This window comes from Tachysurus vachellii, chromosome 22, assembly GCF_030014155.1.
Source record: "Tachysurus vachellii isolate PV-2020 chromosome 22, HZAU_Pvac_v1, whole genome shotgun sequence".
NCBI lineage: Eukaryota > Metazoa > Chordata > Actinopteri > Siluriformes > Bagridae > Tachysurus > Tachysurus vachellii.
In genome coordinates this window covers 17,002,024-17,016,597 of record NC_083481.1, presented here as the reverse complement: position 1 = coordinate 17,016,597, position 14,574 = coordinate 17,002,024, and the positions used below count along the sequence as shown (strand labels likewise).

The window sequence follows — 14,574 nt, the reverse complement described above, 5'->3', positions numbered from 1 at the left end:
GAGTAATTATGAATATGAAAGATTTACATGAAAGAAAATTTATTTGAGTAAATACTTCACAGATTAGGGGTTTTTATGTCTAAAAAAAAAAAAAAAGATCCAAACAGCATCGGTCTGTCTAACTTACTTGGCTGAATGTGAAACTGTGGAATTCTGATGAACTCATGGGTCGAGAAGTCAGAGCCGAATTCCTGAGTATGAAGTATCCCTTTCTTTTTTTTCCCCTAATCATTAACTTACATTTTTTCCCCAGCCTCCAAAGCTACATTAAAACTTTAAGGCTACTAAAGAAATGAAAGCATTCCTGGATTATCCCTATTACCCAGCATCCATTAATCCTACCTGGAACCATCAGGAACCTCTTTAACCCACTGTTCCATTCTGATGATAACAAGTGCATATCGAAAACAGCCTTCTTTCTTAACTAGATTAATATAGACATTACTGATACATGTCTGCTGATTATATTTGCTTATATCAAGCTACACTAGGGTGTAAAAGCTCTTATTTCTTTATCTTATGTAAAAAAGAGCATCATGTTGAACCCTAAAAACCTTGATATCCTCATATGGTGTCCTTGCCAGTGTGTCTCATCATATGGACTAAGGGCTTTACTGTATGTCTGAATTGAACAACAGTACAATCCGGTGTGTCAGGTTAGTGATCTCAGACGGTTAAACCCACGTGTAGGTTTAAGAGTTTTGTTTACCTTGAGGATGAAGAGGCTACAGATTAAAACCTGCCCAACCCTGGCTCACATAAACACTGCGTTTTTACAAACCCAGCCTGCTAGTGACAAAACTAAAATGCAAAGCAACCAATCAGGCCTGTGATCTCTTTCTGTCGAGCCTTGGTGGTGTATAAATAGCATACAGCAGAAGAGATGTGGACTAGATCCAGGTCTCTTCCGGCTGCTGCTTTGTGAATATATTAAAGCCGGAGCGACCTTTCACCTAGTTTCTGTCTTAAAGGGCGACTGATGGCGATTCATCTCTGACTCAAATGTCTGAACAACCGAGTCAGTCTCTCATATTTCACATGCCGACGTGTGTTACCATAATCACGCTGTGTACAAGATCAAGATGAACAGGTTTATACTGTTTTAGAGACATGTGAATGGGCTGATCCTAGATCAGACAAATTCTGGTCCCCCCCCACCCACACACACACACAGCAATGTAGGCAGAAAAACTGAAGCTCAAGGGTACGTCTTGTGTACCTTCAAACACAGCACATTTTATACTTCATACTCAATTACAAAGCACAATAATCAAACCTCATGCACTACTCGAGGGGACATGCACAACGTTTGTACCTTTAAGGAATAAAGTATTGGACCTTTACAGATCTGGATTGCTGATCTGAGATCAGATGTAATGTTTAGCTCAGACAAACCCACAATGATTAGAGGGAGTATTGTATAGTGTCTGAGTAAGGACTCTTGCGCCACTTTTTTGTTTTTAACTCGCTGTTGAAAGAAAATAAGATCCCAAACAAGCCTTGCATACTTTTTTGTGGTTCAAAGCATGTCAACAGAAACATTTCTTCACCTGCAGATTGATGAAACGGGTGATGCAAAGCAGCTTCCCCAAAACATTTCTCATAAATATAGGCTGCAAAAAAATAAATAAGTAAAAAAAATAATAATAATGAACAAGTTTAGCACCTTTTTAGGAGATCAAGAACCCTCGATTATCCACTGAACCTTTAGAACTCATTTAGAATTTGCAGTTTGTGCCACACACGTATTCAGAAGAACGTTACAGGACAGTGAAATTCTTTTCTTGGCAGATCTCAGCTCGCTAGGAAGCCCAGGGTCAGCCGTGATCCAGCAGGTTAAAGGCCTTGCTCTAGGGCACAGCAGTGGTCGTCTACTTACTGACAGGTGGTGACACCCCTAACAAACATTCTGAAACTTAACACACAGAAACCACTGAAGATAGTCACAGACTTTAGGGATAAAATTATATCAAGCTTCACACTGGAAATAAATGAATACACTGTAAGTGCAGAAGATTCACTGAAATCTTCTGCACTTAAAACTGTCACTAAAAACCAGAATCACAAAAGACCACAACAGATCAAGAGCTATAACAATTACCAACAAACTCCATATAACACCAATTTCTCAAGACTCTCAGATTTATGCACAGACAGAGCCTTGAGCCATAAGTTGTTGTTGTTGTTGTTGTTGTTGTTGTTGTTGTTGTTGTGTGTGTGTTTTGAATGATGTAAGTCCTCTCTAGAGAAAAAAAGCTTGCTCTTGTCTCTCCAGGCCTTAGACTAGGGTTGGGTACAGGGTGGAGATTGTCGTCCTTTAATTTTTAATGATTATTGTATTGTATCTTCGCTCTTTAAAAGATTATAAATACTTTATCACAAAGACTAGATTTCAAATTAATTTGAATCAAAAAACAAAAGAATGAGAGATGGGTATGTGGGAACATTTGCTGAATCCAGTTGAGATGAAATAAATAATTCAGTTAGACCAGCCAGAACCAGTGGAAAGTGGATAATAATAGAGTAACTGTATGTACTATTTTTCAAGATGTATACTTTAGTTGAATCTTGTGACAATTTCTTTAAGAGAAAAAAAATACACTTTTATTGCTGGATTTACCAACAGGATGATGTGATGGTCTGGATTATTTTGCCTCCCATTAAAAATGACATAAAATGTCACCACCAAATTTAAAGATGCATGTTTATGTGAGTTAAAATTTAAAATTTACTAGCTTGTTTTAGATTGTATTGCTAATGCTGCCTTATTAAATCAAATTCTCCAAATAACCAAATTCTAGGATTGTCAAAGTTAGCAGCTTATTTAATATGTATTTTATGAGATATAAATGAATGTTTGTTCATTGTTGGTCAGTTGTTTTATTGTGTGTGTGTGTGTGTGTGTGTGTGTGTGTGTGTGTGTGTGTGTGTGTGTGTGTGTGTGTATGTGTGAGACAGAGAGTAATCACAGTGCTTTATCTGTCTTTGTACAGAGGTCAGTAAAAGTTCAGGCTGTTGTCATGGCATTGATCTGTCTGTCTGATTCTTTTAGCTTTTCTCACTTTCCTCTTCAACCTCTTCAATTTCTCTTACTTTCCATCCTCTCAAACTTGCCTTTGTTATTTTTCATTCTCTCTCATCCTTATTTTTCTATCCATTTTCCATGCTATGTTTTGTTTCTGTGTCACACCACAGCTCTTCTTGCAGAGTCAAGTAGCTCTTCATAATTAGTGCTATTATCTTGAGCCGAGCTGATAAGACCTATCATTGTAGCTCCTGAAATAGCAGAGGCATTGACGGACCATCCCAATCTTCTGAGCGCATGGCTTTCTGTCTTATTTACCCAGTAGTTTTAGGCGTTACTGTGTAGGATTCATTTGGAGTTGTTGGATTCATGAATTTTTCTTGTTTTTATTCATGACATGTCCTTGTTTATTCTGTAGTTTTTCATAGGATCCAACCCCTGTTTCTAAAGAAGAACAGATGTTCAGCTGATTAATTTCCTTTACACTTTACATCATAACATAGGCCTAAAGGTCAGCTGAGATTTCAGAATGTTTACTCATCCTTTGAGTTTGGTCATTTGACTTTTTCAGCTGATGTAAACACCTCATCTGGCTCCTTTAGTGGTGCAGAATGTTCCAGCGTCTGAGCTAAATACGTGTCTGAATGCAGAAGCACACTGATGGCTACAGTGGGTCAAACTGTCCTTCTCAATCTAGACCAAAAGTCAGCAGGGAGCTGCTTAAAATTACCTGCACTGCCACACTGACCTAATCCAGTTAGACCCGAACGTCTCACTCAGGGGATTTAAGTAAATATTAGATTCTGATTATAATGCTGATAAAAGATCTAAACATATCTCAATGCTCAAACTTTCATTCAGGATGAAACACTAACATACAAATCTACATCTAATATGTATAGTTGATTGTATGATGCCATAATAACACTTATGTATGGTGCATGATATTTTCATAACTGCAGCTCATGACCTTCAAACATATCTGCTAGTGAGTATTAAAGCATCAATATGGTTTAATGTGATTTTAGACTGCTATGTAATAATAATAAAATAAACAATAAAATAAAACAAACAAACAAACAAACAAATAAATAATAATAATCATCATCATAATCATCATCAATAAACGTATAACACTTTTTCACTCAGACAAAATAAATAAAATACCTTCACTAAGCTACACGTTTAATGCGTTATAATTGTTTGTTTTGATTTTTTACTTTCAATTCAAAAGTGGGTGTGTAGCTTTTGGCATCAGTGATTCACTCTCGAGAGTCGAATCTTTCGAACAAACCCGTTGAAATGAATCAATTTGCTTGATTCAACACACACTCACAACACACACACACACACACACACACACACACAACACACATAAAAATATTGTATTGTATTTTTTAACAATATAAGCACGGCTTATTCACGACTTTACACTGGATTTGTTTCTATATAACAATCTTTTATATAGATATCAGCAAAACAACTTCTTTCAAAGGAAGTGATAATTATGAAGACTTCTAAAGCTACAATTAACAATGATGTTCAGTTGGTAATAACTGTATAATCAGTAAGACAACGCAGGCAAAAAAAGAAAAAGAACATGCGTTTAAAAAAAATAAAATCTCCTTTGGGATTCAGTTGAATCTGAGAATCGATTCGTTTGAAAGACTCAAAGAGTCGATCAAAAAAACGAACCGAATCAGGTTCATCACTACACGTTCACACGCTCACGAACGCAAAGGACGGACGTTGTTAGATGGCAAAGATGAGGGGTGCTGCCAAGTCCAAAAACACACCAAATTCTTGCAGGACGGGTAAGAAACTCAGGTTTTTCTTTTCATAAACCGGAAAAGACAAAAAAAGAGTCATTTGGTTTTTAAAGTGAACGCCGTGTTTTTTCCTCGCGTCCAGAGGAGGAAGAAGTAAACAAGAGTCTGCACGTAGGCGGCGTGCAGCATCAACAGCGTTTATATTTAAAAATCCAATCACTAGCACATGATAATGATACTCCACATGTCATGCACTTTACACTAGACAGCCTTGTGTGTAAGGATTTACATGCACAAATATGACTGAGGTGTGTAACAAGCTGTGTTTTGGGTGCCATTGGATTAGATTGGATTGGGAATGGCATTGGACATAGTGTGCTGTGTGTTTGTTATTGACCGTGACCATGAATGAAAATGACCTGTGTGAAAGTGCCGGAAACATTTGATTCATTTTCTTATTTTATTTTATTATATGTTGTTTTATTTTATTTTATTATGATGCCCCTGATTTAATCAGGATAGAGCGTATGCAGCGTTCACTGTACACCGGAATTGTGTGTGATTCAGTGATCAATGGACAGCTGATAAGCTTTAGTAGCACAGAATACTGAGTTTTAGCCAAGTTTGCTTTTTAGCTTGGTGTGGCATTAAAAAGGATTACAATCTGGATGTTTTCTTATGCTGAGCTGGTACTGTTTAGACCTTTACACTCTTTTTCATAGTGTTTATATGTTTCTTTATTTTGCCAGGATAATGGATTTATACCACAGTTATTTATACCGCTGTTTATTTCTGAACCCTGATCAGAGAGAAGAGGTTGATAAGAGGTAATATTTCAAAACAGCAGCTCAGATGGTACTTCAAGTCTAATCCCATTCACAGGGACTTGAATGACAGAGAGATGATCCACGTAAGCCAATATTTATCCAAACTTAAAAAAACCCATGTGTAAACGTCTCTAATCATCTGTATGTTTAAGCTTTCTCTAAGGAGATGCATGTTAAGTATTTATGTAAGGAGTCTCCAGTGTCAGAGCATCGGAACGGTCATCACTAGAGCTGGTCTCAAGGATGCTCCACAACAGTAAATGTAACAGTAAATGGCTAAAAATTGTGGCTACGTGACATCGGCAATGATGAATAAAATTATAATAAATAATAATAATAAGAAGAATGAACTAAAATCATCATGATTACTAGAATGTAGAGGAATAAAACACTTTGGGCTGCACTGTTATTTAACTCTAAGGACTAGTTAAACACTAAGGACTGGGAACTGAATTAGCTCAACTTTCTTACACTGACCTGCTGTTGATTTATTGATTTATTTTTTTAACCAAAAGTACACGTTTCTAAGTAAACTCTGCAGAAGGTGTACACCTGATAACGCCACCCTACTGATGAGGAAGTGTACAGCTGAGTCCCCTTTTCTTTTATTACAGTAAATCTGATTTCTGTGGACGGATATCACCTCTGTGTGGGTTTTTTTGCAACTCAACTGGCAGTTAGACTAGAAAAAAGGAAGCTGTAAAACAATATGGTTGTTCACTGCATTTCCATTACCTCAAACAGTTCTTGGCAGACTGGCGCAATCATTTAAACGCATCAGTGGCAAAGTAATCTCTCTGTACGTATGACTGTACATGTAGTGTTGCGTCAGTCGGTCTGTGTGGGATCGCACAAGCTAAGACATAAGCAGCTATTGTTTTTTGTTTTTTTTTCCAGGGTTTTCCATAACGAATCCGTGGTGTTTACTCTACAGGTGGAGCCGTTGTTTTCCCCTGAGACCTGACTGCTACAGAGAGATTGTACAGAAGAGATTAGAGTGATATTTGTGTGGCAGAGTGTGGCATGTCACAGCCTGGGTGTAGGTGAAAGTGACCAGGCCTTAGTATCTACACCCCTATACACAGAGTAAACATGCCTGACTGGACCTGCCCAGGTGATCAGGGCTGTTACTGAAGTGCACCGAGCTTTAATGACTCATCACAGGATAGGAAGAGATTCAGAAAAGTCACACTGCCGATCCATTTAATATCCAACTGGGACATGGGCATGTGACGATATTTAAATCTCATGTCATGTTGGACTTGATTTAAGATCTATGCTTTAAACATCCTTCCTTGTTCTTTCTGTCAGAAGGACACACAGAACATGCTTTTTCAAATTGTCCACAAAAACACATTTACTCATTTGCAGCTTTATTGTGTGACATTAATATGATTTTATTCGACCGTTTCTAATGTCTTTGGTAGTAAACAGTGTTGTGTGTAAGGAATAAACCTCTCGGGGGTGTGCTGCTGTCAGAAAATAATCAAAGACAGGTTGGTGTGATGAAGCAGAATTACACTTCAAATCCTGAAGTGTTTTATTCGTCTTTACAAAATGTTATCAAGTACAGTATAACAGCTCGAAACCGCCGCTCCTTCATCAGCTAAACCTTTCTTTGTCTCTCTCCTGAAGTTAAAAACAAACAGACAGAAAAATGCGGCTCGTCACGTTGCTGAATCGTGTTGTTAAGCAAAACACGTAGCTGTTGTGGGGTGAAGCTTTCTGCAAGGAGACGTTTATTTAACGCCGATGAAACGAGTCTCGGGTGTCAAAGAAAAAGTGTGTTTAATGATTTCTTGATTATTAAATGATTAACACACGATTCAGAACAACCTCACATCTTCTGCTCGAAGAGTAATTGTTAATGAAAACGTTTTAATGCTCACATTTTATCAGAGTATTGATATTACAGTGAACAACACATCATCTTTGATGGTGAAATAATGTGGGCTCATTCTTTACACATCTAAAAACTACTCAACGTCCAGTTACAACATTACAGCCAGCGGAAGGAAGTCTGTTTGCTCAAATTTGTGTTGAAATCTATATCGTTGTGGTTGTTTTTTCTCTTGTTACTCATTTGTGCACATTTTCACTGAAATCTGTCTTTCGCTATGGTTACTGATTTCTCAGTTTTGCGTTGTGTAGGGAATAATCTCAGCATCTCAGAGTGCTGACTCTTCTGTTCACCTCTTCGTTTCTCTTTCATTTACAGTGAAATAACCAACACTATAGCGCAATCAGGAGCTCATGTTTTAGCATGAGATACGTTATTCAGATTCCAGATCAGTTTTAATGAAGCTGTCCATGTAAACGTCCTTACCCACAATCCACAGGGTGTAGATCCGGATTACTGATGTCCTCGTCGCCACCTTGTGGATATTCAGAAACGTGTCGTGGCACTGAATCAGACTGGTTTATGAACCAGTTTACTGTGGACATGTGGTTTTATGCTCAAAGATTTACAGTGTGATTATCAGCCATCATGCTGTTGCCATCAACAGTCATGACTCTGATTCTGTGGAGTTTAATGTGGAACAGATTCAGTCTAATTGCTTGTGTGGACGATGAACAAATAGAGAGGTAGTAAATTTAGCTATATGACCAAAGCACACACACACACAGACACACACACACACATCCCTAAACTAAATCCTAGAACACGCTGCCAGATCCAACACACCTTCACTTGAAGATATTTTGCAGGTGTTTATGGATTTATTTTAGCTTTTAAAATATACCTAAATAGCTTAAATAAAACTGAAATTAGTCCTGACTACATAATTACTACTACTAATAATAATAATAATAAAAAATAATAAAAACAATAATGATGATAATAATAACAATAATAATAATAATAAAAACAATAATAATAAAAATAATTATAATAGTAATAATAATAATAAAAACAACAATAATAGTAGTAGTAATAATAAAAATAACAACAATAATAATAATAATAAAAACAATAATAACAATATTATTATTATTGTTTATTATTATTAATAATAATAAAACAACAACTAATAATAATAATAATAATAATAATAATAATAATAATAATAAAAATCCTAACAAATACAATAGGGTTCCAGCGATTCGTGCTGGAACCCTAATAATAATAATAAACAACAATAATAATAAAGGTAACTACACTATGGCCAAGAGAAGGATAAAACCCCTGCATTTGACAGCTTGTATATTTCCTTATTTTTGCAATATGTCTAAATAGTGACTCATCCTCCCAAAATTTGCACTTATGACCTCACAGTTTTCACTGATGGATTTATACTAATATGAAATGTTGGTGTTTTGATTTAATAGCATACACAGACCAATGAAATTAGGTAGGTTATGGGGGTAAAAAAAAAAGGGGGGGGGGGGGTAAACTGCTCGATTTACGCGTGTATAGTTTCGTGAGGCGCATGTGCGTCTTTTAGGGACACTACGGTAATCAGTCCATATGACCTGCTTCCTGTATTTACTACAAAAATGTCTTTGGCCCTGTGCATGTGATTTGGCACGGTTACAGTTGAGGCTGGGTTCTATTGACCAGGGCGGGTTTAACACCGTGATTGGGTTGTAAACGATCAGTCCAGTCATGCTACTCTGCGTTCAGCACTTTCACAGGCGTGGGGGATACTACTGATACTCCTCAAGTACACACACACACACACACACACACACACGGAGGAGCAGCACAATGGACAACAGCGGCTGCACGGATGACTGTAGCCCTACACCGTCCAGAGAGCTCACACAAAACCCGCTGGAGAAAATATGGATGCCCTGCAAAAACGGCAGAGAGAAGCCCATCTTTCAGAGGAAGGGTACGTAGGGAAACTGCGCTACTGCGTTACCGTTCAAAACGCGCACTAGAAAGCATGTACGAATATAGATAGCACGGTGCCGTAAAGCAGAACGGCGGGTATCCATGGAAACCTGCGCGAGAGACTCGTGCTAATCCAGTACAGTACGCTAGCACGGGAGATGAGATGCTCATCCTATCCAAATAGCATGTTGCTAAAACGAGCTAAAGTGACAGAATTGTTCACAAACAACATTTGCTTACTTTGTGGAAGTTTAATGTGTGAAATCTATACAACTTTCATTTTAAAACTGTGTATAAAACATATAAGTGACCCAATAGAGAGAAAATAAACATAAGACTGTCTCATGATGGTGTTATTACTTTTTATTTTATCATCTATAAGTGTGTAATGATTTTATCGTGTATGGTTTATACTTTATAAAGCTTTCCAAACATCTTGGTTAAAAGTGATGAGGTTTTGTAGGTCTGATGTTAAAGATATGAGTCACATGTTCTTTAAAACCTTTTTTATTTCTTTCTTTTTTGTTTTGTTTTTTCATCCAAACAGTTTGAACTCTTCACCTTGTTGTTTTCTGTCAGCATGTTGTGCAATTTTGGTGTTTTTCAAAATTTCGTCTGCCCCCTGATCCACAGAGAGGAGACGCTGGTGGAGACATCGGCTTGGGTTACTGAGGAGTTATTTACAGCTGTAATAAATCTGGTGATTGCTGTGTTAAAGGCTTATTGATCAAAGTACAGTCTTTATCAGGCACCGCAAATGAACATAATGACATAAATGGCTTTGTGTTGATGTTCTTCTTTCTGTCTTTTTAGTGTGCATGACCAACTGCCCCACTCTCATCGTCACGGTCGGACTACCGGCCCGGGGCAAGACCTACATCTCCAAAAAACTCACCCGTTACCTCAACTGGATTGGCGTTTCAACAAAAGGTACACAAACTCCGACACGTGAACACTGAACACCTTAGACACAACTGACGGGAGAAAAGTTGTACACCAGCCAGATAATCAAGATCTTCCTAAAGAATCTCATCCCAGAGGTTATCAAGCGTCACTCAGTTTATATGAGAATGAATATGAGTCTTGTTATTAGCATTTAAATTCATCTACTAATTACCTTATTACAGTACAGTAAATAAATACAGGGTACATGGTTTGTTAGTCCTTTAAGTGCATGGGGGACAAAATTATTCACCGATCTAATAAGTAATATTACCTTTTTTTTTTTTTTAATGGAAAAAAAGATTTCTAGACTGAATTAGACAATTGATGTTTAGCGAATAATTCATATTTGGAGTCAGTGCATGAAGCCACATGAAGCGGCGGTTTGAGGAACGTGTATTTTATGTAAACTCAACACTAGGAGATTAAACGTCCTCATGCTTTTCCCGTTGTGCAGAATTTAACGTGGGACAGTACAGACGAGAATGTGTGAAGATCTACAAATCGTTCGAGTTCTTCAGCCCAGACAACGAGGAGGGGCTTAAAATCAGAAAGTAAGTGATAGCAGTTTCCTTATGTGTCCTTAAGTCATCGTTACTACAGCCAAGAGATAAAGCTCTGGTTAATAAGCGGAGCCTGTAATGAACATTTTAAAGTTAAAACCTCGGATGGGTTTATTGACGGATGGTGACTTCCTGTTTCCTCAGGCAGTGCGCATCAGCAGCTCTTAACGATGTGCATCAGTATCTCACTGAGGACGGGGGTCAAGTGGCGGTGAGTAGAAATGTGAACAAGCAAGTTGTTACCGTAAGCTGCACCTCTTCATCCCTAATCATCATGCACACCTTATTTGTTTATTTATTTAGTTAGGAAGTTATTTTTATACTTAGCTGTGTGTCTCATATTCAGTAAATGGTTTTATGTTAGGGTTTGTTTTTGATGTCTGCAGGTATTTGATGCCACAAATACTACGAGAGAAAGGAGAGAGACCATCATACGATTTGCTGAACAGAACGAATTTAAGGTGCGCCACAGTAACGCTTCTGTTTACATGCAGAGAGAGAAGTTAATCTGAAAAAAAACCCCCAACCAAACAAACCTTCAGAATCCTTCAGTTATTACAGCATATGATAATCCAAAAGCACATGAGCAGAACTAGATCTTCTATTTGACTATTTGAGATTATTTAACTAGATTATTATAAAAGATTTCCCATCTCGTTTTTCCTGATCTGTCCTGCCGAGGTGATCCTCTCTTTATCCTTTCAAACACGCTTTCCTTGTTTTTTTGTCTTTTCTCTCTCAGGTCTTCTTTGTTGAGTCTGTATGTGAAGACCCTGACGTTATTGCAGAAAACATTGTCGTGAGTGTTCCTTTGTGTTACCAAACAGCCAAGTTTTCTGTTTTTTTGTTTTTTTATTTATTTCCCCTCATTTCCTCTCTGTTTTGGCTTTATTTTCCCCAGCAAGTGAAACTAGGCAGTCCAGACTACACAGACTGTAACACCGAGCAGGCTGTGGAGGACTTCATGAAGAGGATAAAATGCTATGAGAACTCCTACCAGCCTCTCGATGAGGACTTGGACAGGTGATTAGGGTTGGGTAGCAAAAGAAATGTCCCGGTTCCGATTCCGGTTCCAGTTCTGCCTTACGATTCCCGGTTCTGATTCCGATTCCATAATAAAAGAAATGTGAAAAATAATGCACCATACTTAAACAATTCCATTTGTGTTTATTAATCTCTCTTTAAATATTTTAAACAGAGCATTTCAATTCATATCAATTTAAATTGAAATAAATCCAACATCAAATTTAACATTCAGAATTACAACTTAGCAAAACAGTTAGCAATTTTTCTGAAGAAAAATGAACATGTCTGCTTTCTCTGGGAGAAGACAAGACCTTTCCTGGCTTATTGTATCTCCAGCTGTGGAGAAAACCCTCTCAGATGGGGGGAGATTTGCTTCATTGTTGTAGCTTTGGAAATGAATCCAAACTTTAGACTTTTTTTTAGACATGTTTAACACAAAGCGTACCTCAGCACAGCAGCGCGAGTGACTGATTTCTGTGGTAAGCTGCGTTAATTAGGTTGCGTGACTGTAAAACAATTAATATTCATGAGGTAAGACATGGCTATTTAAAGTGACTGCTCCCAGCGCTTTGCCCGTCATCACATCGGAACCGCGTTTGGAACCGAAACTTAAAGGTGCCCTGCCACACGTATTTCATTCCTTTTGTGGTAATGTCTGAAGTTTACCATGGACTCTGTAACATTTCTTCGTGGAAATAATGCCTCGGTTACCTTGTTTCAAGCCATTCTAGTGTGGTATAGAAAGCCTGCAGGAAGACTCAGCTCGATTTGCGCCAGTTTCATGAATATTCAGATGAGCTATGCTGCTAACCGCTAGGATATGAGCGCGTGACTATTCATTCACCCAGTGCAATAAGTAGCCTTGGCTAGAGGAAATTTGTTTACAATCACCTTGAACTGCGGCAGAATGGCTTCTTCACAAGCCCGTTGACGTTCAGCCATCCTTGCTGTATAGGAAACTCACTGAGCTACACGAATTCTGGGGGCGCGGTCTCCAGTGGGAGAGCTCATGAATAGTAATGAGCTCAGTCACTCTGACGTCAGAGTGACCAGCTTTTCCAACTGACCTGATTTCTCCCCTTATTTCTTTATAAGTGGCTAGAACCGACCGGGGAGGTAGCAGTTCGTTTTCAAATTCACGACACAACACAAATACATATGGACCTAACACATATAAAAAAATACAAGTAAAAACGGTTTGTGTGGAAGGGCACCTTTAAAAATTCCGTTCGGTTCCGGTTCCTGTTAAAAAACAGAACCGGTTCTGAATAAGAACCGGTTCTCGGTTCCCAACCCTACAGGTGACTGTGGGAAACGCTTTATAAGCTTTCTAGAGTTACAGCACAGTTAAAGTCTTTTTCTAACATCACAAAAACATTTGAAAAAAGGGGAGGCAAATCACCCCATATACATATATTAAGAGTAAAACAATTGCAGCATTGTTATTTTAACATCTCGATAAGCCGACACAAGACCTACATACAGTACATATGTAAATTTTCTGGAAGAACGCAGATTAGAATATAAATAGACAATATTCATTTACATAGTCATCATGTTGTCCACTGCCTGTTAAAGAGTTCCTAAAAATAAAGGGAGTTAAATAGGGACAAAGGTTTAAAGCAGCTGATTTGATTGTGAAATTGTATTTTTTACATTTGAGAAAAGGAAAAAAACTTTCTTTTTTTTCTCCTTTTCAGTGTTTATTAAATTAAAATCAGTTTGTTTTGTAGTCATTAAAATGTTTTTCAATGTATGTCGTGAAAAATTTTTAAGAATCGTGGTATGATATTTTCCTGATCTGGGTCACGGAAATAAAGTTAATTAACAAATTAGAGGTAAAGCAAATTTATTTATTTATTTATTTATTTATAGAGAATTGTCCTTCATAAAGATCATCGACGTGGGTCGGAGGTACCTGGTGAACCGAGTGCAGGATCACATCCAGAGCCGTATCGTGTATTACTTAATGAATATCCACATCACACCACGCTCCATCTATCTGTGCCGGCACGGAGAGAGTGACCTCAACGTTAAAGGACGCATCGGCGGCGACTCGGGTCTCACGGCTCGGGGAAAGGAGGTGAAGAGAGATATTTATGACCATAAAACACTTATCAATGTAAAGGTATGAATTACGTTTGAAACTATTAACGATTGTGATTTCTCTCAGTTTGCTCGATACTTGGGCCAGTTCATCAACTCGCAGGACATCAGCGATCTGAAGGTGTGGACGAGTCAGATGAAGAGAACCATTCAGACTGCCGAGGCTCTGGGCGTACCGTACGAGCAGTGGAAAGCTCTTAATGAGATTGATGCTGTGAGTCTCTAAAAAAAACCTCCACTCTTTAATCACACCGGCTCATAATCATCTACTCTTTGTTATCTGAGTGGAATTAAGAAAAATATTTGCAGGGTGTTTATGAAGTTCTCAGAAAGTCTCTTAACAATCTAGGTCAGGGTCGAATGTGTGACATGTTCTTATATTACACTGGGTTTATGGTTTTTTAAAAGCCTTTTGGGAGATGAGCGTGTTTCTGAGGTTTGCTTTTTATGTCCCTGTGTGTTGATGTGGTTTTACTGT

The 14,574-nt window shown here is 37.9% G+C and overlaps 1 protein-coding gene across 4 annotated transcripts in view; it reads left to right on the top strand.

The window, feature by feature from the left end:
* Positions 1 to 4,709: 4,709 nt before the first annotated feature.
* pfkfb4a (6-phosphofructo-2-kinase/fructose-2,6-biphosphatase 4a) overlaps positions 4,710 to 14,574 on the top strand; it is a 17,872-nt gene continuing 8,007 nt past the window's right edge. For 2 of the 4 annotated variants that reach the window (XM_060858560.1, XM_060858559.1), the window contains exons 1-9: positions 4,710 to 4,839; positions 10,273 to 10,389; positions 10,859 to 10,955; positions 11,109 to 11,175; positions 11,351 to 11,425; positions 11,707 to 11,763; positions 11,866 to 11,987; positions 13,866 to 14,073; positions 14,164 to 14,310. In XM_060858560.1, coding sequence (XP_060714543.1) covers positions 4,782 to 4,839; positions 10,273 to 10,389; positions 10,859 to 10,955; positions 11,109 to 11,175; positions 11,351 to 11,425; positions 11,707 to 11,763; positions 11,866 to 11,987; positions 13,866 to 14,073; positions 14,164 to 14,310 — 948 coding nt within the window. In that variant the 5' untranslated portion in view covers positions 4,710 to 4,781. Of the gene's footprint in view, positions 4,840 to 9,118; positions 9,458 to 10,272; positions 10,390 to 10,858; positions 10,956 to 11,108; positions 11,176 to 11,350; positions 11,426 to 11,706; positions 11,764 to 11,865; positions 11,988 to 13,865; positions 14,074 to 14,163; positions 14,311 to 14,574 lie in introns of those variants that run through there. The other 2 variants (XM_060858558.1, XM_060858557.1) reach the window with 1 other exon arrangement.